This window comes from Halichoeres trimaculatus, unplaced genomic scaffold (genome assembly GCF_033239565.1).
Source record: "Halichoeres trimaculatus isolate MK-OKI-2021-1 unplaced genomic scaffold, fHalTri1.1 fHalTri1_scaffold_24, whole genome shotgun sequence".
Taxonomy (NCBI): Eukaryota; Metazoa; Chordata; class Actinopteri; order Labriformes; family Labridae; genus Halichoeres; species Halichoeres trimaculatus.
Window position 1 is genome coordinate 8,163,412 of NW_027437202.1, and position 26,868 is coordinate 8,190,279.

General features: G+C 44.1%; 3 protein-coding genes across 4 annotated transcripts; 1 reads left to right on the plus strand and 2 right to left on the minus strand.

The window, feature by feature from the left end:
• Positions 1-725: 725 nt before the first annotated feature.
• LOC141786209 (tubulin alpha-1C chain-like) lies at positions 726-5,054 on the minus strand. The gene is made up of 4 exons (XM_074664960.1): positions 4,932-5,054; positions 2,328-2,550; positions 1,951-2,099; positions 726-1,855 (listed from the first exon to the last, which is right to left on the minus strand). Exons 1-4 carry the CDS (start codon positions 4,932-4,934, stop codon positions 881-883), a joined length of 1,350 nt encoding a protein of 449 aa, XP_074521061.1. The 5' UTR covers positions 4,935-5,054; the 3' UTR covers positions 726-880.
• Positions 5,055-8,901: 3,847 nt separating this feature from the next.
• Positions 8,902-21,912, minus strand: gpd2 (glycerol-3-phosphate dehydrogenase 2 (mitochondrial)). The gene is made up of 17 exons (XM_074664883.1): positions 21,792-21,912; positions 19,542-19,651; positions 16,949-17,120; positions 16,470-16,594; positions 16,283-16,380; positions 16,032-16,195; positions 15,151-15,315; positions 14,935-15,079; positions 14,289-14,482; positions 14,044-14,178; positions 13,787-13,962; positions 13,127-13,258; positions 12,894-13,052; positions 12,308-12,420; positions 12,146-12,224; positions 11,954-12,052; positions 8,902-10,762 (listed from the first exon to the last, which is right to left on the minus strand). The coding sequence occupies exons 2-17, from the start codon at positions 19,641-19,643 to the stop codon at positions 10,637-10,639; spliced, it is 2,184 nt and encodes a 727-aa protein (XP_074520984.1). The 5' UTR covers positions 19,644-19,651; positions 21,792-21,912; the 3' UTR covers positions 8,902-10,636.
• Positions 21,913-22,620: 708 nt separating this feature from the next.
• Positions 22,621-26,421, plus strand: LOC141786007 (nuclear receptor subfamily 4 group A member 2-like). Of its 2 annotated transcripts, XM_074664699.1 has the most exons (8): positions 22,621-22,750; positions 22,832-22,887; positions 23,078-23,898; positions 24,849-24,978; positions 25,051-25,208; positions 25,291-25,490; positions 25,577-25,755; positions 25,870-26,421. In XM_074664699.1, the coding sequence occupies exons 3-8, from the start codon at positions 23,083-23,085 to the stop codon at positions 26,115-26,117; spliced, it is 1,731 nt and encodes a 576-aa protein (XP_074520800.1). In that variant the 5' UTR covers positions 22,621-22,750; positions 22,832-22,887; positions 23,078-23,082; the 3' UTR covers positions 26,118-26,421. The 2 variants fall into 2 exon arrangements, with proteins under 2 accessions (XP_074520800.1, XP_074520799.1); XM_074664698.1 differs by lacking the exons at positions 22,621-22,750; positions 22,832-22,887 and having other exon boundaries at positions 23,062-23,898.
• Positions 26,422-26,868: the final 447 nt, after the last annotated feature.

A 26,868-nucleotide genomic window follows, 5' to 3' on the forward strand; every position in this document is an offset into this window, starting at 1 on the left:
AAATAAAACTGGTTTCTGCTGTAACTAAAGAGGGTTTGACATTAATTTGACGGCGGCTTTCTTGTAGAATTAACGGTAATTGAAGCCAAACTCGCTGAAATTTCAAACTAACGGAAATGTCGTAACTGATAAATTTCCTTTTTTTTTCCTCATCGAGTTTCACATTCTTAAAAACACATTATATATATTTAAACTAGTGCCGGCGTCTGTAATTAGTAAAGACGTTATGTTGTACGTACCATATGGAACCTCGTCCTCTCGTCTTTCTCTCACCTCCCAGAGTTGTTGTGTAATGGATAAATAGGCCTGCACTGCCATCTAGCGGCGGAAGCGCCACAGCGCACCCACCGGATTAAAGCGAGAAGAGTGTTCAGCTTTCTACAGTTGCTTTTTCTACACGTTACTAAAAAATAATGGTCTGATTTTATTTAATTTATTTAATTTTATGACCTTTTTTATATTTTAAGGGTTTTAAAACATTTTACTTTCCAAACGAAAAAATGAAGCCTTGAATCTTGCATTTGTTCTCAATTTTCTAAAAAAATAAAAATAAAAAAAATAAAAAAAATAAAAAAAATTAAAAAAAATAAAAGCCTCATACTTTTTGGCACTTTAAAATATTTAAGCTCTATTAATGTATGTTTAAGTTCAATTTTTTACAAGAAGTTTTCAATCCAGAGTCGTATGTGTAAACAGCTTTAATTAGAAAAGGCGTTAAAGGCACATCCTCCCTCTCTTCAGAGGCTCTTAATTCTTCAAACCAAACCCCATGGGACTAATCTTGTACAAACTGCTCCTCGCAGTAACATTCCTGTTTATTAGCGGTCTACAAATCATCAACACTTCACATCAACCTGTTAAAGAAAGCGTCTCGCAGTCTTTAATACTCCTCCCCCTCTTCGTCCTCCTCAAACGAGTCGACTCCAACCTCCTCGTAGTCCTTCTCCAGAGCTGCCATATCCTCTCTGGCCTCCGAGAACTCGCCCTCCTCCATTCCCTCCCCCACGTACCAGTGCACAAAGGCCCTTTTGGCGTACATGAGGTCGAACTTGTGGTCGAGTCGTGCCCAGGCCTCAGCGATGGCGGTGGTGTTGCTCAGCATGCACACAGCTCGCTGCACCTTGGCGAGATCTCCTCCAGGAACCACAGTTGGAGGCTGGTAGTTGATTCCCACCTTGAACCCAGTAGGGCACCAGTCCACAAACTGGATGCTGCGCTTGGTTTTGATGTTGCTGATTGCTGTGTTGACGTCTTTGGGTACGACGTCACCACGGTACAGCAGACAGCACGCCATGTACTTCCCATGACGAGGGTCACACTTCACCATCTGGTTTGCAGGTTCGAAGCAGGAGTTGGTGATTTCTGCCACGGTGAGCTGCTCGTGGTACGCCTTTTCAGCTGAGATAACTGGAGCGTAGGTGGCCAGTGGGAAGTGGATTCTTGGGTAGGGCACCAAGTTGGTCTGGAACTCGGTCAAGTCCACATTCAAGGCGCCGTCAAAGCGCAGAGACGCGGTGATGGAGGAGACAATCTGGCTGATGAGGCGGTTCAGATTGGTGTATGATGGACGCTCGATGTCCAGGTTCCTGCGACAGATGTCGTAGATGGCCTCGTTGTCCACCATGAAGGCGCAGTCGGAGTGCTCCAGCGTGGTGTGGGTGGTCAGGATGGAGTTGTACGGCTCGACTACAGCTGTGGACACCTGAGGAGCAGGATAGATGGCAAACTCCAGCTTGGACTTCTTACCAAAGTCGACTGAAAGACGCTCCATGAGCAGGGAGGTGAAGCCTGAGCCGGTTCCTCCACCGAAGGAGTGGAAGACGAGGAAGCCTTGGAGGCCTGTGCACTGATCAGACTGAAGACAGAGGGAGAATTAACAGTCACACAGTTTGAAAAGTGCTTTTGTTTGAAAACAAACATTTTTGTAACCACTAAAGTTTATTTTTGTACCAGTTTGCGGATCCTGTCCAGCACAGAGTCGATGTGCTCCTTCCCCACGGTGTAGTGACCACGGGCGTAGTTGTTGGCAGCGTCCTCCTTTCCTGAGATCAGCTGCTCAGGGTGGAAGAGCTGGCGGTAGGTGCCGGTACGAACCTCGTCTTAAAAAAGAAAGAAGACATTTTGGATACAGATTGGTAAGGTCATCACTGAGGTGACTCTTTGGACCCCTGTCCTCTGGTTCTCACACTAAACTCTGTTTCTTTAGCAGCTGTTTACTACTGAGAGTCCTTTAAGAAGTCCTGCAGAGTTCAAACAGCCTCCTGCAGAAAATTACAGTCCTCTTTCATGTCCTGCCCCGGAGCTGAAGAAGCTCCTCTCTGACTCACCGATGACTGTGGGCTCCAGGTCCACAAAGATGGCTCTGGGGACGTACTTCCCGGTGCCGGTTTCACTGAAGAAGGTGGTGAAGGAGTCGTCGTAGCCGGTGGATGGCTTTTCGCTGGGCATGTGGCCGTCCGGCTGGATGCCGTGCTCCAGGCAGTAGAGCTCCCAGCAGGTGTTGCCCATCTGGACGCCAGCCTGGCCGACATGGATGGAGATACACTCACGCTGTGGAGGACAAATACGAGTCTTAAATGAGGTTTTTTTATACTTAACCAGCAACATGTCAGAAGTCCACTCAACTCAGCATGCAAACCAAACTACATTCAAATTTTAAACAAATGTGTCACACCTTGCTTCAATGACTCTGCAACCACTTTCAGAGTAATCACACCAGAGCCAAATTTCCCCCAAACTTCACAGAAAACTGTGAAACCCTCAGGGAAGGATGTGACAAGTCTAATCAGGAGTCAGCGATCTAAATACTCAGGGAGGAGTGATTAACACCAACATGTCAGAGTGTCTCAGGGGCCAAAGTGCCTCCACACCCTGCTGAAGTATTCCCTGTAAAGATGTGGATGGGGGAGGAGGGTGGAGCTGGCTTGGTTTGGTCTCATCACAGAGAGGAAGATTTAGCCTGAGGGAGTTAAACAAGCAACTTCTGTCCCCCTTCAGAGGAGATAAAGCTGATAAGAGGCGCAGACGTGTGTGAGACAGAGAGGGAAAAGTGAACCTCATGAGGCCTGACGTGTGTTTGCTGATAAAAACTGCTTTATCCTCCTGCTGTCGGTGTTTGCATTATTACAGCAGTTAGTCTGTCAACAAGAGGCCAGCTGCTGTAATCTGAGGCAAACACCAAAAGCAGTCAAACTATCACTATGACCACTTCTGTATCTCCTCATAATACAACTCTGATATGTATTTAAAGGGAGTTATTGGGGCAGCTGTAGCTCACCGTGACCTCTGACCTCATTCCTCAGTTAGTGAAATATTCATGTTGTTGTGAAATTCCTGAGAAGTAAGTTTCTGAGCCTAAAGCTGAAGCTGGAGCATCTGGACGGAGCAGCTCGTCGTGTTTTTCAAGGGAAACTTCTTTGACACAACAAACAAACAGACGCAGGCAGGAAGCTGCACATATTTTGTGTTTTCATTCGGAGCTTTTGGCTTGTTGTGAATTTTGATCCCCTTGTCCTCCCCCTCCCCCGTTAAACCGCCTGTGATAGGACACAGGAGGGGGGTCTCAGCCCCGCACCGTGACAGGGGGGTTGCCAAGTATGGCGATGGCAGCCAGCTCAGCAGCCGGCTATTTTGAGTGAAGCTTCAATCATGCAGGCCACAGAGACAGACGGCTGTACTTTAACCCACTAACCTGTTTGTACAGCAGCTTACGTACGCCATAAAAAGACACTTTCTGGATCATTTACTGAGTGTGTTGTGCCACAGCCCAGATTTAGAGGAACTTTCCATTTTCTTGCTGGTTTTGGAGCCGGAGAGCTCGTGTGTCTGTTAAAAATGTGGAAGTGGAGGCCTGTTAGCTTTTGGTGTTGCAACAGCCCACATCCGCCCGTGTTTACACAGACACACAGCCTGTGAAATGGACTCCACGGTGGTAAACCCGGTGATTATCTACTTCCCGATTCTTGTCCTTAAAGTACGTCACAGCTGACGCCACAGAGGGGAACTGTGCTCTCCGTCTGATGTTCACCATGAAATCCAAGAATCTGAAGATTTAAAACCTGAAATTGAACTTTTTTACGCTTTTCTAAACTGGAATGACCCTTTTTAAGACGGCTTTAACAGCAGCTCCACAGACAGGAAGACTCCCCCTCCTCCTCTTCATGCTGCATACCAAATGGCCCCACAGGAAAGAGTCAGCATATGTGAAAAGCAGACTTTTCCTCTGCAAGAAAAAAAAGTTTGCCCACTCCGGGCTTTCCAAAATGGCCTACAAACATTACAACACAGCCTCTGTTTGCAGCAGAACAAAGTCAAAAAGGGAAAAGGTCAGTTTCCTGCTCTCCAAAGACTGAACTTCAGACTCTTTAGCTCATAAAAATCTTGATCCTGGGCTTATCGTCTGACGCCTGCTCTCTGAAAATGCATGTGAGCTTCTTTACAGTCCAGAGTTTTTGAGTTTCCAGCACGTGGTGGGACTTTATGCATTAATCTTGGAGGCCTTACAGCACAGGAATGCAGCAGCTTATCAGTGTGATGTTGAGCAGCAGAAATAGAAATGTAAAACACACAGGCGGCCTCCAGAAGCCACATCAGCGCTCCCAAAAGCAGCCCCACAGACGGGCACGGCCTCCATATGGAAACAGTTAACCTTTACTGGAGCCAGAGCCACATGCCTGGTAGCATGTTTCCACTGATTGACTTTATGTTTCTAATAAATACATCAGCTTTATGTGCCAGGAAGCTATTTCAGAGGAGGTCTGAGGCCTTATGATGAAGAAACAACAAACAAAAGCTGGAGTTTTTGGAAGTTAAGCAACAAGGAATAAAATTATTGCAGAGGAACATCATAAAAAAACTTTTCATGCACAAAAAAAGTTGCATTTTGTGTTATTACAGATGAGAAATGCTGATAAAAAAGTTTTAGTACTCACCATTTTGCTGATCTGACTGAGTTTTTTTTGAAGTAGAAGAAGTTTTAAAGTCTCACAGTGCACCTATGATGAGATCCCTGTGAGTGAAGTCCTGTCAGCATGAGACTCTCACGCTCTTATAGCTACTACAGGAGGAGGAGGAGGAGGAGGAGGAGGATGAGGAGGAGCCTTCAACAGCTGCAGCTTTGTCCTGCTCAAATTCTCAGTGAGATATGGCTTCCTGTTTGACCTTTTCAGAGTAAAAGCAACAAACCTCGAGACTCTCACATGATCCTGAAGGTGAACTGTGGACACAAAGCTTCAGAGTTTGATCCTTTACTGCTGATCCCTTTGTTTCCCATGGAGCAAAACTGAGAGCAGACTGTTATATTTCATGCTCATCTTTGTTCTGACTTTATGACTGAAAACACAGTTTATAAATCTCTCTACACACACTGGCTTTAAGTTATTATCATTCATGCTCTTTGAAGAGGAGCTGATTTAAAAACCTTTATGAAAATTTTGTAGATTTTAGCAGGGGAATTAAAATCTCAAATCTGTTATAAAACATATTACTTGTAGAATAAGGCCTGTAACACACTTTACAAACACTAGGTGGAGCCATCATCAAACTTATTTTGCAGCATGAGCCTTTGCAGTGAGGCTGATTTCTGTAAAAGTGTAAAAATCTTGGACAATTCAGCATCTTTGAACTTTTTAAGGCAGTGGACTCGTTATTCTGACAGACAGACGAGAGGAAATGAGAGGAGGGAGGAATGTGACAGGCTCTTCAGCAGGTGAACAGATGGTCGTGCCATTTGCACCTGATTCCTCAGCTTTGCACGACAGAAAAAGCCATGTCTGAATGACATAAGACAGAGACTGTATTTCTATTTTCTAACAGATTCCTACTCTCATGGTTGCATTTAAAGATTCACTTCAGCACTATTCCTGGTTTTATGAAAGAGAAGCCTCAGTTTTCATCTGTCAAACTCACTTTTTCAGCCCACTTATCTCCGTTTGTGAACTCCACCTGTCCATCTTTCTTTACAGGAATGCAGAGCTGATCCAGACGCCTTCAGAGGCCGCAGCTCATCGCTGCAGGCCTTCAGCTCTGAATGTAAACGCCCTCATAATCCTCAAACAGACCCTCCAGTCTGCTGGAGCCTATAGCTTCATCCCCTGAACCCTTCATTCCTCTTCAAACACGCTCCTCACCATCTTTTCTTCTTCTTTTTTTTTGGGATGGGGAGATATTTTAGCGATGGACAGATAATGGAGGCCTTTCTCAAGTCTTGTGTTTCTTCCTCCTGCTCCCACAGCGTTTCACAGATTACTTTTCTTTTATATCTCTGGTTTTTAATCCTAATAATAAGCGTAAACCCTTCAAATGTATCATTGGTTTCAGTAAATATCTGAATACCAAGAATGAAAGAACTATAATGTGCATTAACATGATGTTACAAAGAATCCAAATGAATCTGACTTGATATGTTTCACATCTCAACAAGTTTGTTCATTCCCATGGCGGCCACATTCATGCGAGTGACTCACGGTCCAGATTTTGAGTGTGAAAGGCAGCATTGTTGCCAGGCAGAGAGAAAGAAACCCAACATGGCACACAATCTGAGGAAGACCAGGACGAGGAAGACTTCATGCTTCATTCTCACTGCGTGGGAGGAACCGCAATGCATCTACTATCGTCACAAAACACACTGAGACGTCTGTCCACAGTCCTCTCGTGGAGTTATCTGCTCTCAGATGGCGCCAGTTGGACACACTCTGAGACAAACAGGCTCTGTTTAAGGGGAAAAAGAGGATTTTATTTGCAGTGCTGATGCAAATATTCCTCCTTTTCTCGGGCTTCAGGAAGCAGACTTTGTCTGTGTTGGGTCTGATTGGCAGGTGTCTATTGAAATGTGTATGAAAGAGCTTCCTGCCTGCACACAAAGCCTGAGAACAACCCAGGTAAATGTCAGGACACCTCTGAGAGGTTCAAGAGTGGCACTGAAAAGGTTTGAACCATTATTTCTCCCCTAAAAGAGGACATTTCATCCTCTGTTCCTTTCATTTCTGGACTCTAACCACCTTCAGACCTCAAAAATCCAACATATTGGCCCTGGGGTAGTGATTTCTTTTACCAGCTCCCTGCTCAGCGCTCTCCCAGACCAATATTTGAACTTTCCTTCCTCACAGGAGGTCGATGTGATTAATTTCTCTGTTAATTATCTTCTTATTTACTGTGATTATTAGCTGAACAGGTGAGGGGTTTGTGGAGTTGTTGTGGTCCCCAGTGCTCTCACTCACCGTTCTAATTAAAACTCATAAAAACATCATTATTTTGAGGCTACTTGTTGCTTGTTGCTGTGATCCTCTTCCACTCATCAACTCTTAAATACCATCACTGATACTTGAGCATGAAGGCCTCAGAATGGAGATAACAGAGGATAAACCCCGCACAGCTCTGGGAGCAGTTCTGCATAAAAACAAAGAAAAATGCTGCGCTTAGACAAAAACCATTTTCTGATTGGAGACAGCAGAACAGAGGCTGTTTTCCAAACCACCTACTTTGCTAGCAGTGCTGACTATTTTGGATGTTAACCAATTCAACCAGTCTACCTGGCACTAACACTATTTGTCTATGCAGGTTGCAGGTTACAGTCAGTGAGATAAAAGTGAAGAAACGCGAAAGAAACACACTCTTAAAATAGGTTTTTACTTCTACAAACTCATTTAAGCCCAAATAAACCACTAATTTATGTTTTAAACCATACATGGATGATATGGCAGTGGTTTTCCATCAGCTGTAAAAATAAAAATCCCTTCCAAATTAATTTTTAGTAAACAATTAAACTTTTTTTGTAAGATTAGAAATCAAGTGTGATTATTCTGCTGTGATATGATTAATGAAATGACTAAAAGCTGAGATTTTCCCATAGTTTGTTTTCTACATCTATAATAAAGGCAATAAATAAATAAATAAATTGATTTAGAAAAAAAATAAATAAAAAAACACAATTTAATTACTTAAGTAAGTAATAAATATTTCTAAATTAATTATTTAATTAATTAAAAGAAAAAATAAATTAATTGATTAATTTAAAGAAAAAATAGTAATTAATTAATTTAAAGGAAAAAATAAATTAATTTATTTATTTAAAGAAAAATAAATAAATAAATAAATAAATAAATAGATTAATTAATTTAAAGAACCAAAAAAAAGCATCATCTATTTTCACATGTAGTATGTAGTTTGGAAAACAGCCATTGAGTCCTGTGCAGAGAGACACTTTGGACACCACCCCCATTGTCCTCACTTTTCAATTAGCGTGCAGCAGACACCTCAGCGTGGCCGCTGTCAGCATCCTTAATCCCCCAGAGAAGAAGAAGAAGAAGAAGAAGAAGAAGAAGAAGAAGAAGAGCATTAGCGGTCATATGCTAACCACATTTGTCCCATTATTCACTACAATTAATTACTTCCCCTGGTTTCTCTCTCGGCCTTTTCCCAGGAAGCAGCAGAGTGTAATATGAGCCGGGACTTAAAGCTGTCACTCAAATATCGCAGTGACCTTTACGGAAAAAAAGGATGTTTTTCACCCGGTTTGGAGGGATGAACTTCAGCGTGTGTGTGTGTGTGTGTGTGTGTGTGTGTGTGTGTGTTATTCTATAATAGTGAGAAGCAATCTGTATGAGGATATTTACAGCATGACCACATGAGCTGCTGCTTCAGTCAGGAGATGACAGGTGACACTGAATGAGACAGGTGTTACATTTAAAGTCCGGCAGAAATACTCAAACCATTGTACTTGTAACTAAATTACAACCAAAAACCCTGAGGTTGAATAACATCAAATAAAACCACGTTAAAGAAGTGATCATGCAGAGAACATGCAGAGCGTTTTCCTGTTCACATGTCGTCACATGTTCTGACTCCTGTCATGAATGATGTCCACACAAAGCTTTTCTGAAACCAGATACATTTAATGAGATAATTGCTTTGTTTTCTCTTTTTGAGCTGAAGTCCGACTCTCCGTTTTCTTACAGTATTTCTGGAAGAGTAAAAAGAAGTTATCTGATTCTCTTTGAGCGTGGATAAAGCTGTAATTTCATCCAAACCAAACAATCAAACATTGGGATGAGGGTTTAAGTCACACTGCCCATGAGCTATTCTCTATGGGGGGCGACGTTGGCAGTTTGAAGACTCCTCTGTGACCACGCACACACTGACACACACTGACACACACACACACACACACAGGTCAGTAACAGTTACAGTTTGCGTACAGTGGGAGGAAACCTGTGGAATGATTCTGTAAGAAACTCTGATCGTGTATAAATCATAACATGAAGGCCATAAGGAAACAATCTGCACACAAAGACAGTTTTCTTTTGTACAATATAAAAAAAATCATCAACAGAGACTCACATGACATCTTAAATACTTCTTTTACAACATCTGGTCTTAAATATCTTTACATCCTCAACAGAAACGTCCAAAGTGAAAGTGAAAATGAATTATAGGCACATCAAGGCACGTATCATACATTCTCTGTGCGTTGCCTTTCGTTTTCACTCCCTGTTTGTCACATAGAAAAGAAGCTGACAGCATGCAGTGCAGATCTATATCCATACATCAAAGTGTTTATATATCATAATCCCAGACAGGCTGGATGTGCGTGAATACAGCAGATTTCTCTCAGACACAGAAATAAAAGAATTAAATCCACTTCAAACACACGTCATAAAAATAAAGATTCATCTTTACATTATTTTAGAGAAGAAGAGCAAACATGAAGCATGCAAACAGAAATAAAAAATCCCTTTAAAACCTGCTTTAAGATCTAAAACCTGTCAGTAACCGGGGACAGAAAGCAGGATAAATAATTTAAAGAATACACAGAAAGCAGAGAAGAGCAGCAGCGATAAAAACGTCTCCCTCAGTAACGCTAAAGCTGAAACCTGGCCGTGTAAACCTCAGAGTCAGTAGTGGTTAGTTTTAGTGCAATAGATGGAAAACACAGCATTATTTTACACTCGGATAAAAAGATATCAGAGAAAAACAGGTTTAAATGCTTGTTTGAGATTTTTTTAGGGTCCACTGTTTCTTCAAAGTCTGATCCAAAGTCTCCAGGGAAGAAATCTGTATTTTCTACGACCACACAAATGACCGCAAGGCTCGTCACTAACAGTTTCACCTCTTATTGCTCCTCTCCCTTTGAATTATGATTCACATCTTTCCTAGAAAGCAAACAAACGCCCGACGGAGACGGAGCTGAACGGCCTCTCTGTGTGACGTGATGTGAACGCGCTCCGTCTTCCTATAACTGCCGCTAAGTTTGATCTTTTTCCCGGAAACTTTTGAAGAATTATCAGAAAGAAAAGGACCCGTATCATCCCCTAGAAGCTGTGTTAGTTGCCATCAGAGAAAGCTGCGCCGCATTGAGGAGAGTTTCCTCAACAATCAGAGTCGACCGTTTAAAAAAGAAGAGTTGGAGAAACTACAGAGATAATGTGGTGATTAAAATATCAAAGTTTGTTTAAAGACAGTATAAAACAGATGGAGTGTGTGCTGTGTAAAACCAGAGGCACCTGATGTTGAAAAAGAAACCTCCGCCTCCATCATTAGGTTTGATTTCAGGAGTGTCGCTGAGTCCGCTGATTGCGTTATTGTCATTCAAATGGAGCCATTTACATGTGTCATCATCACCGTCCACGCTGGTCTCATCTTAGACTCCGCCCCCGCTCCTGTCCACCGTCACCGGGCCCCTCTTATCCAGAGTCTCCTCTGCAGACTTCATCAGGATGGCCAGGCGGCTGTCGGGCAGGAGCCCCTTCTTCACCGCGCTCATCAGCTGCACGGGAAACGGAGGACATAAAGTTACTCAGCGTACGAACATAAAGGTTAACCTGTCAGACCAAACTGAGGGGGAATCATTTCTTAAAGGACAAAAAACCCACAACGACAGGCTTGGGAGACGGTCTAACACCTTTATAACCCCAACTTTGACGGTTAGAAACTGGAACCAACACCAGCGACGTTTCTTCATGTGTTAAAGCTGAATGAGAGCAGATCTCCACCTTTTTCATCCTTCACTTAGTTGTTGAGTTATTTATCTGTGTGTTTGTTTACTCAAAAGATAAAGAAAGTGTTGATTATTTTTCTTCCTGTCCAGAAAAATTAAACCAAACAGGACGAAACATAAAAGCTTTTCTGGTTCAGCTTCAACACGTTTGGTGTTTTTCCTCCTTCAGCCCTTCCCTCCTTTGTCTCCTTCACCCACAGGACATTAATATTCACTAACTTTATTGTTAAATAAGAGAAAAACCCTCCTCAAACGTAGACTTCAGGGGTTTTTAAAGTGTTACAGTGTTCGTTCCCGTCGTGTACACTACCTGTTGGTCGTCTCTAAGTCGTTGAAGTGGACGTCACACACAGATAAAGCAGAAACACACATTTAGCACAACAAACATAAAAACTCCAGAAACATGAAATCAGTCAGAGGATATTTTGACGTCCAGCTGATTTATCGTGCAGCTCGCTCCCTCAGCGGAGAGGCCGACACTAATGAAGACTAAATTATCGACTGTCATCGAGCTCTGCTGTAATGACTCCTTTCCTGGGCTCAGGTGAGAAAGTAATTTATCGGACAGACTTCAGGCCTCATTACACCAGGCGCTGTCGGAGACTCTCCTCTTTAATTAGCTCCATCCAGTCCTGTTAGGACTTCACACCTTCTGTTTGCAGGAGGTGGATTGTCTTTTTGCTTTAACGATAGGTCAACGTATGCAGGAGCTTTTAGCCGCCAGTAAGAGGAGGAAGGAGATGGAAGTCATCCCCTGGGTTTCTATTACCCAGCTTTCTTCAGTCCGGATTGTTCTGCAGGTACTGACAGAGGTGTTAGCCTTTAATAGGTCGACCATCACAGATCATCTGAGACGTCTGTCCTCTCCATTCTCACATAAAGAAGTCTTGACTCAGATTTTGAAGACTTGAATCTTTTTTGTATATTCTGTGACACTGTGTGTGTGTGTGTGTGATGTACCTGCAGGAATTCATCGATCTCCACCTGTCCGTTTTTGTTCAGATCCACCTCATTCAGGATCTCATGCAGAGCGTTTTCATCAATCTGCACGTTGATGCTCTGCAGACACAAAAACAAGAGCCGGGATCAGGAAAAGGAGGTGTGAGAGCAACAAAAGGAGCATGGAGAGAGAAAGGGAAAAGGAGGACTCACGTCGAGGACCTGCTGCACGTCCACGGTGGTGATGAATCCTTTGCTCTCTTTGTCAAACTTATGGAAACGCTTCTTGTACCTGCAACAGATCTCTGTTTTATAAAATGTCACGTAAAATCTTGTCAGTTTAGATGTTTTTTCAGAAAAGAGGAGCGTATTTACCGGACTACTTCCTGGTAGTCCAGGTTGATCTCAGACGTCTTGGTCAGCTGCTCGGATCGAGACCTGTAGCCCATCTCATGATACAAAAACTTCTTTGCTGCGTCGAGCTCGGCCTGAGGGAAACATTAAAGGAGGAATCCACTTTTTAAACTCTGTCCTCGAGAAGTAAACATGGCAAACAAAGTATGCATTAGCCCACCATAAATCTACAAAGTTACTCAGAGATGAAACAAGTCTGACTTTAATGGATCGTGTCAAAGATGTAAAAATGTAACCAAACTATTCAGAGTCTTGAATATCTGTTTTTGTGCTGAGCGTCTGTTAAAGTTCTCCGTGTTCTGCGTTCACAATAAGATCTTAAAATAGTTCAGAGTTCAGCTTTCATGCACACACATATCACTCCTTGTCTTTCACTCAGACACAGAGGATCTTCTCTGAGGGGACAGAGGGTGTGGACCTTTCCCTTTGTGCGCTGATCGCAGAAGAAACACGATAACAACTTCAAAAAACTCACCAGGGATTCGAGCATTGTGTGAAATAAAGCTATCTACTGGAATAAAGAGGAGGGAGAAATAAAGAAACACACCGTCTTCTTCTCCTCGCTCCAGCCGAGCTCTTTGCCCATGATCTGCACGATGCGAGGCAGCGCCTCATCTGCCGCCTGCACGTTCAGGAAGCCCAGCCGCGTCCGCCTGGCGATCACGTCGATGGCCGTGCAGGCATACTCCTTGATGGCGTACAGCACCTGAGAGAGCAAACACATGAGGTGGACTGGAAACAAAACAAAGAGGATCTGAGCGGCGTGACGCCTGGCTTTACCTCGCTCTCGATGTACGGGAACTCAGACACCAGTCTTTTCCCAACGATCGGCCATCTTTGCCCGGTGACCTGCGCCATCTTGGCCACGTCAAACGCTTTTCCTCCGTACGTCGAGGCCAAGTGTTGGGCGACCTGTGAGCAGAGGAAACATGATTTCACCTCTTTGGGGTTTAGCATTTAGCGCCATTTTGTCAACGAGTTGTCATGTGTTTACAGAACACGAGAGGCTGCTTTGCTATTCAGACGGTTGGCGTGCCGATCATATGAAAGGGCAAACGCTGTCCAAATATCAACAGTGACCTTTTAGGAATATCGGTGCAGAGCGGCTCTAATGAGGAGTAAGTAGAGCGCACGAGTCCTTTTCCTCCATGAAACTATGTTCTATTGGATTTAATGAAAACGCACGGCCTAATTATTGGAAAGGAGGCGTGTAGGCAATGTAAATCAATGTGCCCTTACTTCATGCCACTGATAAAACCGTACAGTGCAGTTCAACGTGTGTCCAGTCCTTTGTGTAGCAGAAATGTCAGCGTTGTTACAGCAGCAGCTTTAATGTCAGCTCAGCGGCTGAAGAAGACAGTGTGTGTGTGAGCGTGTGTGTGTGTGTGAGTGTGTGTGATTCCTTTAATGCTTTGAAAACCAAATGATTCATCTCTTTACTTCGTTCTCCAGGCCGTAGTCCTGCACCAGGCGGATGTAGAGCGTCGGCGTCCAGCCCTTCGCTCCCTCCAGCATCAGACCCACAGTCTTGCAGGGCTCAGCCGAGAGGCCGTGAGATTTGACGGTTGCATCCAGAGTCTCCTCAGCCATCGACCTGTAGGTGGTCCACTTCCCACCTGGAACCCAAATCAAACTCGTCAGAAAGTGCTGGAAACATGGTGTTTAATGCGGCACGGTCGTGCTAAATGCTAACTGACCTGCGATGGTGACCAGCCCGCTGTCGCTGATGCTGACGATGTGGTTCCTGCAGATGGACTGGGTGTCTTTGGAGTTTGGATCTGTCACCAGTGGACGGATGCCGCTCCACGCTGCCAACACGTCTCCTCTCCTGACTGTGGATCAAACAAACACATCACAACAAAGACACTAAACTGATTCTGTAACATCAACAATCTTCATTCCTTTAGACTTTTCATGAAGTCGCCACATCACGTGTCTGCACCTTCGACGTCAGGGCTGAGGTAGTTGCGGACCTCGCTCAGGATGAAGTTGATGTCGTCCTCTCCAGGGATTGGGTGAGCCGTCACGTTGGTGGGTGTGTCCGTCGTCCCGGCGATGGTCATCTTCTCCCAGGGCAGGAAGAAGATGACGCGCCCGTCGCTTGTGGCCGGGTCAAGGAGACCCATGTTGTCTGGGCTGTGGGGCAATAAAATACAGGAAGAGGGTTTTTATAGCAGAATGAGATGAACCATAAAGTGTTACTAGCTTTACAGTTTCGTGGAAAACAGGATGCGAAGTGTAGAGATGGAGAGAAGAGGCAGGAGGGGAAATATGTGGGAGGAGAAGGAGACGGCGAGGGGACAGATAGTGGCAGGAGGAAGAGAATTAGGTGGTTGGCATTTCTGCTGCTGTTCAAAGGGCTCTCGCTCCCTCGGGTTTTGCTCAATAAGCTTGGCTGAACTTTAAGAAAGCCTCCAACTTCAACAAAACCCGCTCGGCTGTGTCCTAACCAGACCAGATCATCCTGAGCACGAAGTATATGTCAGCTCATAGCTGAGCCAGCTTCATGTTTACACGTCAGAATGAGGAAAACATCTCTTTAAAACACCAAACACCACAAAGTTAAAGCAGCTTTTTAAAGGTGACACCTGTAGTAGCCAGGGATGACGATGTGGACTCCCGCGCTGGGCTGGCAGATGTTTTCAGTCTCCTGGTTGTCCATCTTCCTCAGGGAGTCTGTGAACGGGCCGGTGGCGTTGATCACACACTTTGCCTTCACGTCGAATTCATTCCCTGTGAGAGCGAAATGTGAAAGTTTAGAAACATAAAAACACACAGGTGTGGGATCAACCTGCTCCTCTTACCTGTGATGACGTCCCTGCAGCGGGCGCCACACACCTTCTCCTTCCCCGTCTGTGGGTCGTTCGTCTTCAGCAGGCGAACCACCTCGGTGTAGTTGGCCACGGCGGCACCGTAGCGGGCGGAAGTGAGAGCGATGGCGAGGTTCATGCGGGCGTCGTTGTGCTGCCCTGGTGAGAGGAAGGAGAAGGTGTGAATGTGTCAAACAACAGAGACGGACGCTCAGTTAATCAGACATGAGGGTGTTTCTGAGGATTTCTGTGCAGAAATTTATCATCTGACCAATTCTGAACAACAGGGTCGGGCTTTCACACTTTCTGTTTGGTGTTTAAATAAAAAACATCCTCCTGTTGTTGCTGGTGGCAGCGGCAGTCACTCAGACATACGGAGAAATATCTGCTGCTGCTCAGCCGCTCCGACCGACAACGACGCTCCTCCGCGCGCCGCACCGCCGGGAGAGAAGGTCAGATTTCCAAATGTCACCGGCGTGATTGTTCCAGACGGCATAATTGGAGAAAGACGCTCCACCCCTCCACCATCCCTCCACCATCCCTCCATCATCCCCTCCCCCTCGGAGCAGATGATGGAGGGTGATGGAGGAGGGGTGGAAATCAAACATATGCTGCTCTGCACCAAGGAGCTGCTTTTTCCTTTTCTCCAGCCGGCAGCAAACGCAGGAATCAAACTACAGATATCTGACCAGAGCTGCAGCTTAGAAATAAAATGATTTTATAAAAACTGTTTCATTTAATTCAAATATTTCTGAAAGACTCATGAAAAGCCATCACATCTCAACACAAACAGTGAGTCAGCTGTCCCTCAGATTACCGTCCACACATGCAAGCTTTAAAAAATCCGCCTGAAGAAATGTGACGCCCGGACTCACCATCGTAGTAGACGATGGCGCCCACCAGCTTGTCCTTCTTCAGCATGGGGAACAGCTCCAGAGCTTTGGTCTTACTCAGGACGTAGCTGCTCTTCAGGCACTGGATCCCAGCCACCAGGTCGTACATCTTGATCCCAGCCCAGTAGTAAGGCAGCTGCCACCATCTGAGGAGCAAACGAAGAGATTTCTAATCCGAGCAACATTTTTGCAGTTCACTTTGCCGCTTGTCCACACATTTCCTGCGCACTCACTTGTAAACAGGAAGCATGATTGGCAGCGGTGCAGACAGGTGAGGTGCGATCTCCAGGAGGTTTGCTCGCTCATGCAGCGCCTCTTTCACCATCATGTACTGTTTGAGGAAACAGAGAGGGGAAACTTTGAGAAAGAGGAGTCTGCAAAGAGAGATGAAGATGAGTAAAAGCGAGGGTGAAGAGAAACCTGCTCGTAGTCTAGTTTCATGATGGCCTTCTGGAGATAGCGGACTCCACCGTGGATCAGCTTGGTGCTCCGGCTGCTGGTCCCTGAAGAGAAATCGCTTCTCTCCACCAGGGCAGTTTTTAGGTCTGATAAAATAAAAATAAAATCAAAACAGCTGAGTAATCTGGCATAAGATCAGCTGACGAAAACTCTTTGAGCTGTGGAAATCATAAATGTTTGACACAGTTTTTTAATCTCTGAGCAACATGCTTTCACTGTGGAGTTGGATCAAGGTCAGATTAAAGTTTAACCTGACGATATATTATTTCCTGTTCCTGTCATGTGATCATGATAAATGCTCTGAGGTGTGTTTCACAGCTTTGATTCTGGGACTGATGCCAGCTTTCTCCAATCAGGACTAAATGAGGACACCTCTGCAGGGCGTAACCTTTTAAATCAGGAGGTATGATGGGTGTTAAAGCTGCAGAGAGCGATCTTACTGCGTGTGACAGCATCTAAGGCACATCCCGCCCCCGTGGCTCCTCCTCCGACGATGAGGACGTCAAACTCCTCGGTGTTCTGCAGCGCGGCGAGCTGTGCCTGTCGAGAGGGGAGCTCGTCTGCGTAGGGAACCTTCAACTCTGCTTCTGCGGCCACGTGTGCTAACCGAGCCTGGGAGAGAGAGCAACAGTCAGGATATTCTGCTTTTTATTTTCCATCACGAAAAACTAATCTTTCTATGTTAAATGATTCTATGTTAGATTTTAAAAATGTCATGAATCGTAGCGACTTCACTCCAGGTGCATCTGAAACATCATACGCAGCCTTTAAATTCTGCATAATGACTCAATACGTCATGGATTTCATGTGAATGTTGTTGGACTTTCTGAGTCATTGTGCCGGACTGGATCATCCAAGAATGAGCTCTTAATCTCTGATCTCAGATTAGTTGGCTGAAGCTCATTCCTGGCACTGAAAGCCAGAACAAACAGCATGCTTATGATGTTTCCTTTTCACCTCAAGCTTTTCTGAATGCTTTCAAAATATTCTCCATGCAGTAAGAAGAAAAGGAAAGTTCGATAAGGGTCACTATGTGCTGCAAGATGCTGCTCAGCTTTGCAAAAGGAAAAAAAAAAAAAGCACACAAAAATCACATGAGAGCAAGCAAACGCCATTCATTTCTAATGTTTGATTAGCAAAATAATTAATTTAAAGAAATAATCACAATGAATAAGAGAAAAGCACAGCTCCCCTCTGATGTGATGAGGTGGGATTTCACCTCCAATGAAATATTCATTCATTTTTTCATTTAGAAGTTGGAGCTAAATGATTGCATCAAGCTGCTTTGAAGCAAGCGCCGCATTTGACTTGCAAATAGAAGCGGGCGTTTGTAATTTAGGCCTGCGACCACAAACAAAGACGGTGATATAATCATTGTCTATTTTTGATGATGCATACAGACAAACACTGCTGCAGAATTAAGCGCCGGCGTGGCCCCTGTAATCAAGTTAAGACAGAGCGCAGCCCATGCTAATAGCCAATCGGCTGCTGTCTTGAAAACTTCTCCAAGCCATATGCCCTTGTAGAGGAGAGAAGATGGACGTTCATGTCATCAGAGGTGCAATTACTGGGATTAGAAGCATGCATGATTACAAACTATTGTGAAAATAAATGTAATTCATCAGGGTCGGCTCTTTGCTTACCAATCCGGTCTTGGTGGAGAGGACGGAGGTGTGCAAACAGAGGTATCGCGTCAAGACACAAAACAGAGTTCACATTAGGCGTGCAGGCAAATTAAGGCTGGTATGTCGTCGTGAAGCAGGCCTGAAATAGGCCGACGTCAGGTCAAAGGTCGGGGGAAACACAGCTGCTTGTCCATCTCAAATGAAGTCACACCTCGTGGTTATTTATGCTCACGAGGATGGTCAGTGGCCAAGTTTCAAGGCCCTCAGTGTCACCGTCAGGAGGTGAGAATACAGACAAAGCTCTGCCTGTTCTCCATGTGTTTCCATCACTCCATAACTTTACAGAGTCATGCTGATAAAGATGTTTTTTAAAGTTGTTATCACAGAAATACACAAGTTACAATGTGGTAAACAAGTAAGGTTTGGTGAAGTCTATTCAACATAACTTAAGGTCTTGCTATTGTAGCTGCTCTTTCAGTTATGATTTTGTTTTAATTTACTTATATCACTGATATTATTTTTCTATTATTATTTTTTTTGTCAATTTTTAAATTATATCACTGATATTTTTATTCTATTATTATTTTTTGTTGTAGATTTTTTTAAATTATATCATTAACATTTTTATTCTACCATTATTTTTGTTGTCGATTTTTTTAGATAATTTATTAATTTATTTTTTTGTCATTATTTCCTCCCTGTCTCTGTTTTTTTTTCTATTATTATCTTATTATTTTCCAATTTTGTTATGAAGAACAGTGATTTTTTTTTTTATTTTGTAAGAACTAGTTTGCTCCAGAGTGAACTCTGGCAGCCAGGCAAATGTTCCTGCCTTTATGCTAAGCTAAGTTAGCTAACTGCATGCAGCCAAATCTCAGAGTTATCTGTAGTTCACAGTCACACCCCCTCCAGAACAAGGTGCCCTCCATTCCTCTGTTATAATTATTCAACAAATATATGTCACTGTGCCAGGAGGTGAGGGTTGTTTACTTCATGAGAGCCTGACGACTTTTTGGCAAACTGAAAAAGTTCATCCTGTCATCACAGTGCTGTGAGCTGATGAATCATGTTCAACATACAGGAAGCATTCAACTATGAAAAAAATAGTAAACACACTCTGCAGACGACAAAAAGCACATTCCACAATCCAGATGGGACACGTCCTGTGAGGCACTCCCTCTCTGCTTTGTAGGAGTCTTCACATCAGAAAGAGACAAATCTCAAAGTTTCATGGAGGTTTTTTTTACCTTCCAGGGTAAAACATTAAGTTTCAGAAACAAAACTCTGCTAATGAGAAGTCTCCTTGTTGCCTCTGCATTCAAATCCTGCAAAACTGGAATTCTTGGAGTCATGCAACAAAAAGCAAAGCAACACAAGCTCAGAGATGACGTCTTTCCTTTACACTAACCTGCGTCTTCTTGTACTCGATGAGCTGTGACAGTCCAAAAGCTGTGGCCACCGCCCCGCCGCCTATGATCGCTGTCCGTTTCAGAGCCTTCCTGAACGCCATCGTTGGCCCTGTGGAGGGAGAAAGTAAAGTGCAGTGAGGAAACACAGCAGAGACGCTGGCTTATAAGTGTCCTGACATGACAGGTGATCATGTGAAGAAGGCATGCAGTCTGAGAGCGAGGGAGGAGGAAAGTAAGTAAGGGGAGTGGGAGGGTTCAAACAGCTGCAAGTCAGGATGAAACAGACTGAAGGAAGACAGTTCAAGTCAAGTCAAACTCTTTATGTCTCATAATGTTTACACAAATGAAAAACTTCTGAAATAAAGTGCTGTTACGTACTCTGTGCGGCATCCAGTGATCATTTCCTCTATTGATATTTATGCCACTTATTTTCTCAATCAATCAGTGAGTTATTTGGTAAATAAAATGTCAGGAAATGGCAAATTGCAAATGGCACACATCCCCTCATGACTTATTTTGCTTGATCAATATCTCAAAACCCAACATTCACTTGAAGTGAAACAGAAAAACAAACAGAAATCTTGACATCTACGGAGCTGACATCTTACTGGACTTTTATTACTAAAGAAATCTGTGTCCACTTTTTAAAAACCATAGCCTACTTTAAACTGCACAGAACAGAATATTTCAGAATATTGTTTCTGCGTTTTCATAATGACACCAGCTCTGGCCGAGCTTCAGATCCCATCAGGGGCAGCGCCGAAATAAAGAATTAAAATAAAGGTTTGAACGGAGGTTTCCAGGGAGGGGCATATGCTGGAGCAGATTCTAATGCATTTTAATAAAACACAGCAACAGATGGCACAAATGTCAATAACCAATTTGGTGGAACAAATTACTGATAACGAGTCACAAGAAATAGAAACAGCATCGACATCAGGGATGAACTTTGACTGATGACTCCTGACTAAACTGACCTGCAGATTTAACTACAACTTTGAGTAGAGATTAAAGATAAAAAGACATGTTCAGACCTGAGTTTTTCTGAAGATAGCTAGCAGGATTGGGAGATGTAGCTCAAAACTTGCTCCAGACTCCTGACCAACCAGTTACGCAAAACTGACACTGCAAGGTGAACTCTACTCTAAAGCTGCAGGCAGAAAATTACTAATCATTTTCTTCTTTCTTTTATGTTCATGATGTGTAAACAGGTTACTAATGAGGTGTTCGCTGAGTCAATGACTTGCAAGATCGGCCTCTTCCAAAGATTTCCATGTTGAACCTTCGAAGGATTTCTCAGGGTGATGTCTAGAAAAAGTTAAGCTGCAAAGTTTTGACAAATGTTATGTAAGCCTAATTTGCATTCAAGCTTTCACAACTTATATATATGAAGCCAAACCTACTCTGTGACATACCACAGGGTTTCACGCCCTGTGTGTTCATTACTTCAGACCGTGAAGGCCAAACATGACAATAATTAGCCTAGAGGAACACTTTTGACTGGGACCTGTTGATTGACAAAGCTGAGCCAGCTGAACCACTAAAACCTGGCAAAGTCAAAGCAACTAGAAAAATTAACTATTCATCCTTTTTAACACCCCTCCCATTCACTATGGGCCTGCAGACTCATTATGAGTCAGCACAGGAGGGGGCTCTCTGACTGTAAAGGGGGCAGTCTTTGTAGAAACATGACGAAGCCCATTGACTGTTTATTTTTAGGTCTATTTATCTCAAAGGATCCATTTGTGTGATGGTTATAACAGCATATAACAGCATCACACGGGCTTTCCTCGTTAACAGCAGGTGGTGGTAAATTAATAAACAGTGTAATGTCAGCTTTATTGATCTGATTCCGTTGTCCTGCCCACCACATGAGGAAGTGACCGTTATTTTAACCTGAGACCAGTTAAAGAAAACCATCGGCTAGCTTCGTCTTAACAGTCACGACTAAGCGCTTTACGTTATAAAAATAAGACGTGTTATAATTACCTCCACTGGGAGAAACACACCAGCATTGTCAGGAAATAATACCTGCTCTGACCGTTAAAAATAAGCATGTAGCTCACATTAGCTTGGTGTCCTTAGAGGAAGAGGTTATTTCTTCGTTGTCATGGAATCAACAGCAGAACTCGCAGATTTTGCTCCGCAGTTTTGGCTCATCGCCAACAAAACACGGGGTTAAACTAACTTGGAAAGCTTATTAACGCATCCATTAGACAGTTAGTGATACACGAAGCATTTACACTTACAGTTTCTCCTGTTTTGTGGCTGATTACAACTCGCTCGGGGCGATGCTGGGCGGCGACTAAGGACATCGGTTGTAATCTAAACTGTAGCCTGGGTTTGACAGCTACAACCAGGAAGCTGAGGAGCGGAGAGCGGCGGAGCGGTCAGCCAATCGGAACGCAGAGCTAAGCGCTCTGGTCCAATCACGTTCGCGCGACGGCGGGTCCACACTGCTGACGTAAAGAGAGGTAAGATTGCGCAACACTGGCCTCCCTTTCATCCTCTTTCTTGAGGATAATAATAAAGAAGGAGAAGTTGCACCAGCTGTCGCTTTCTTTGTCTTTCCAAAGTGAAAAATAAACCCTTCAACACATGACATAACTGTAACATTTCAAACTGTATTTCTCTCACTTAATTGTGTCGTTAATCTGTACAAACCCTGTTTTCTAATCAAGCACAGATTAAAGAACAGCTGTTAAACAAGATGCCTACTTTCAAGACTTGACCTTGAGCCTTTTTGCATCACAGCCAAAAGAAATCTGCTTGATGTAGCTGCCATAACTTTAATCCATAAAAACGCAACACACTCCCTTTAACATGCTTCAAACAGGAAAGTGGGGTAAAAGCATCATTTCCAAATTACATGATCCACTTTCTGTGCCAACACCAGTCAATGGCCACCACACACACACACACACACACACACACACACACACACACACGCACACATTCAGTGGAACACACCACCCCTCCCTCTTGGATCTTGTGCGTAATAGGGTTTGGCACACTGGTGCGCACCGCGTAAACAAAAGCACATTGTCGGTGTCACTGGCAGCCAGTGTAGAAGTGGGAGAAGTGAGCAGTCATTTCCTGTGCTCTCCAGACAGCGAGTGGACACTCCTCTGGTTGCAGCTTTGCTTTACAGATCCACAAGAGATGGGATTACTGGTCCCTGTCCTCCTGCGCTGGATGGAGCTCTGAGGTATTTGCATGTTTTCTTTTTCTCTTCAAATTTCTAAGAATTGCATCAAGTCAGTTTCTGACTGATTTTGTTTTACATTAGGGAAAGTCCAACTGGCAAGAAAATCCTCTGGAAAATAGGAAAACTGAAGCCTTAAGGTAACAAGCTCTTCAAGTTTGTGCATCGAGGTTTTTTTTTCTCTATTTTCAGATGTTGTTTGGAGGTTGTGATGTTTTTTTTTCCTTCCATAATTTTACGAGCACACTTAAAAAGTAATCATTTAAATCAATGTTTCCACTACTTACCCACACACACTGTCCCCTCTCCACTTTACGCACATGTTTGCAGGGATCATGCCGTGCGTCCAGACCCAGTGCGGCTCCTCTCCTCCAGGAGCCAGTCCGGCCTCTCAAAGCACCACCGGAGAGCGTAACTGTGACTTCCTCACCCCGGAGTTTGTCAAGTTCAGCATGGACCTAACGAACAGTGAAATCTCTGCAACGACTTCGGGTCCAAGCTTTGCTCCTTTGGGTGACACTTTTAGCTCCGGGTACGACGTGAAGCCGCAGTGTCTCTTCCAGATGCCGGTGCAGGGAGAGCTTCCGTGCGTAAAGGTGGAGGATGCACAGAGCTGTCCAAGGTATCAGCCGAATCAGCACCAACCAGAGGAGCTTATCACCTCACCTGGTTCTGTTTATTACTACCGCTCACCATCACCGCACAACATGACACCCAACTTTCAGACTCCACCGGGACATTTGTGGGAGGACTCCGGCTCTCTGTACACTTTCCGTCATGAATATTTGGCTGCAGCGCACAGGAAAAACCCACTCTCCAGATTTTCACTGTTTTCCCTCAAACACGCACCACACAGCACCCACCACATGAAATTTGACGGATCCCTCCACGTCTCCATGACCTTGGACGCAGCCGGGACGCACCAGCCGCTGGACAGCTCCGGAGTTTTGGGGAAGCACCAGCCCGGGGTGGGGTTTCCCCACCCTCTGCAGCTCGCACACAGCCACCACTTCATGGACTACCACCAGACCTCTTCTGCCCCCGGCAGAGGTGCGCTGAACGCGGAGGGGCTGTGCGCAGTGTGCGGGGATAATGCAGCATGCCAGCACTACGGAGTGCGCACATGTGAGGGCTGCAAGGGTTTCTTCAAGGTTGGTTTTTGATGCAAACGGAGGAAAAAGTGCAACTATGACTTGCCAACTCTTTGAAATTTCTTTTTAATCCTTAAAAAGTTTAAGGAGTATTTATGGCAAGGCAAGGGGTGCATGCAAATCTGATGCTTTGCTCATTCAAACACAAAATCCTGCAAACTCAAAACAGACAAAGGTTCCTTTTTTCCAGAAATTCTGCACACTTTAGTCCAGTTAAATTATAATTGGAGCTAGAAGCTTTAATGTAATATCTCCACTGGGACATCTGACTGGCCTCTTTATGAGTGATTGCTCTTCTCAAACACGTTTTGATCTCTTGACACTTGAACGTTTAGGACCAAATGTCCTGTATGAAGATGACCACTAACGTGCCCTGAATGAAAACCCTCCCTTCCTCCTCCTTGGAGGAGATTCCCAGGGGGTCATTCTCCAAATTATGAATGACCACGACCCTGTATTTACCCAGACTGCCCTGTCCGCCTCACTGAATGCTTTATTCTGCATCTGAGGGCCCACAGGAGCAGGAGTGCTGCTGTTCATTTTCAAAGGATCATTTAACGCTTTTTTATTTTACACAAAAAGGTTCTTTCCAGAGGATCTTAAAACAGGTTTCCACCGCTGCCAGTTAGACCAAGCCTCGAAGGTGTGGGGAAAGCCAAATTTGTGGCCATAAAGCGAACGTTTTGGAACAGCTCTGCTCCATGTAATTGGTTGTCAAGAGACTAATACTGTGCTGAAATGCTTTTTAAAGACCCCCCAAACTAAAGTGAAGCAAAACCCTGCCCAAAAAGAATTATGTGATGGTTCTGTGTGTTTTTATGGCCTGATCTTTGGTGAGAAACAACCTTTCGATAACTCTTTTCAGAGTGTCTAAGTGGTCAGGCTAAGCTTGTCATCATGTGAAGGTGTGATTCAGTGAAATATCCACATCCTTTCTCCTTTCCATGCAGCGAACCGTCCAAAAAAATGCCAAGTACGTGTGTCTGGCCGCCAAAAGCTGCCCTGTGGACAAACGCAGGAGGAATCGGTGTCAATACTGTCGCTTCCAGAAGTGCCTGGCTGTAGGAATGGTTAAAGAAGGTAAACCTCAACAGTCATGTTTATACCTGAGCTGAAAGACAAAGAGCTGATAATGTCCCTGTTTCTGTGCAGTGGTGAGGACAGCCAGCCTCAAAGGTCGTAGGGGTCGCCTGCCGTCCAAACCTAAAGCCCTGCCGGACTCATCCGCACCTGTCAGCTCCCTCCTGAGCACTCTCATCAGAGCACACGTGGAATCGAACCCTCCACCGTCGCTTCTTGACTACTTCAAAGTAGGTGCAGAGGCGTGTCAGAGCTCTAATTGGAGGTATTTTCTGGATTAGTTCATGAATCTAAACTGTGACCTTTTAAAAGTTCAAGGAGAGTCCAGGGAGTCCTCTGGCAGACGACGCTCAGCACGTGAGGCAGTTTTACGACCTCCTGACAAGATCCATGGAGGTGATTCGAGGATGGACGCAGAAGATCCCAGGCTTCACCTCTCTCCCTAAACACGACCAAGATCTCCTCTTCTACTCAGCTTTCCTGGAGCTCTTTGTTTTACGATTATCTTACAGGTAAAAGAAGAAAAAGCTTTGATTTTTGCTGTGAAACAAATCCAAAAACACTTTTACTTTTAGTGAAAGCTGATGCTGTGTTTCAGATCCAAGCCTGAGGAGGGGAAGCTGATCTTCTGCGATGGCTCGGTGTGGCACCGGCTCCAGTGTCTGCGGGGCTTTGGGGAATGGATTGACAGCATTGTTGAATTTTCTGCCAGTTTGCAGAGGATGAACCTGGATGTGTCCACCTTCTCCTGCATATGCACACTGGCCCTGATCACAGGTGAGACATCTTCTCCCATACCTTTATATTACTTCTGCAGGAGAAAACCTCACCTGTCTGTGTTTAAAGAATCAGATAAACCACACACCTGACAGATCTGTCTTACCTTATCAGAGCGACACGGACTGAAGGAGCCGAAGAAGGTGGAGGAGCTGCAGAACAACATCGTCAAGTGTTTGAAGGATGGAGACGGGGCCTCAGACTGCTGGTCCAACTCTCTGTCCAGACTTTTGGAAAAACTGCGTGAACTGCGCACTCTGTGCATCCAGGGACTGCAGAGGATTTTCTACCTGAAGCTGGAGGATCTGGTGCCGCCGCCTGCGATAATAGATAAGTTATTCCTCGACACGCTGCCGTTCTAGAGAAAAGAGAAAACACACAAGGGCACCTTTTTTTAATCAGACTCCTTTTGCTTCAACATCAACTGTCATTTCTGGATAGTTTGACATCTGTGGACTGGATTCAAAATAATTAAAACTGAAGTGTTGAATTATTATTTTTTCCTTAAAACAGAATTATGATCCAGATTAATTTAATTTTTATGTCAACAAGCTTTTTTCAAGCCAGTTTTACATTTTCATTTTGGGCTCTGAAGCCTGTGTAGATAAAGTTTTATACAAATGTGTCCCTTACATTTTTTAACAACATATTAAGCCACATAGCTGTGAATATAATCGGCTAATATTTGGTAGACTGTTGTAGATTTAGAGTGAACTGTCACTGTCCATGTTTTAATAAATAAATGAACATTTCTGCTGCTGGACTTTGATTCTTTGAAAATCTGTTTTCTTGCTTTAATTCTTTATTTTATCTTAAAGTGTGGAAATGTTCCATTGAAACCTGTTTTACTCTTTTCCCTGAAATATTATAGCATCAAATTGAAAGAAACACATTTAATTGTATGATGCTAACACAGCGATAAAGAAAAGAAAAGGCAAACATAACTCAACTTTGATTATTAAGTTAAATATTAGAGGTGAAGGTAAGCCAAATATGTCTAAAAGCTTTTCCTGTAAATCTTAATGCATCATATTTTAAAACACAAGGCAACATGTGCATGCATGCGTGTGAGTGTGTGTTTACAGCCACCGGCTGCCTGACATTTCTGCAGCC

What these genes read in the sequence shown, in the direction of transcription:
- LOC141786209 (XM_074664960.1), bottom strand. An exon ending in CCTGGAGCCCACAGTCATCG is followed by an intron (nt 2,100 to 2,327) that starts GTGAGTCAGAGA and finishes TTCTTTTTTAAG; the next exon opens with ACGAGGTTCGTACCGGCACC. An exon ending in TGGACAGGATCCGCAAACTG is followed by an intron (nt 1,856 to 1,950) that starts GTACAAAAATAA and finishes CTCTGTCTTCAG; the next exon opens with TCTGATCAGTGCACAGGCCT.
- gpd2 (XM_074664883.1), bottom strand. Translation starts at nt 19,643, where the DNA reads ATGGCGTTCAGGAAGGCTCTGAAACGGACAGCGATCATAGGCGGCGGG. An exon ending in TCCCGTACATCGAGAGCGAG is followed by an intron (nt 13,053 to 13,126) that starts GTAAAGCCAGGC and finishes TTGCTCTCTCAG; the next exon opens with GTGCTGTACGCCATCAAGGA. An exon ending in AGATCGATGAATTCCTGCAG is followed by an intron (nt 10,763 to 11,953) that starts GTACATCACACA and finishes TTTCCCGTGCAG; the next exon opens with CTGATGAGCGCGGTGAAGAA.
- LOC141786007 (XM_074664698.1), top strand. Translation starts at nt 23,068, where the DNA reads ATGTTTGCAGGGATCATGCCGTGCGTCCAGACCCAGTGCGGCTCCTCT. An exon ending in CGCTTCTTGACTACTTCAAA is followed by an intron (nt 25,209 to 25,290) that starts GTAGGTGCAGAG and finishes ACCTTTTAAAAG; the next exon opens with TTCAAGGAGAGTCCAGGGAG. An exon ending in GTTTTACGATTATCTTACAG is followed by an intron (nt 25,491 to 25,576) that starts GTAAAAGAAGAA and finishes GCTGTGTTTCAG; the next exon opens with ATCCAAGCCTGAGGAGGGGA.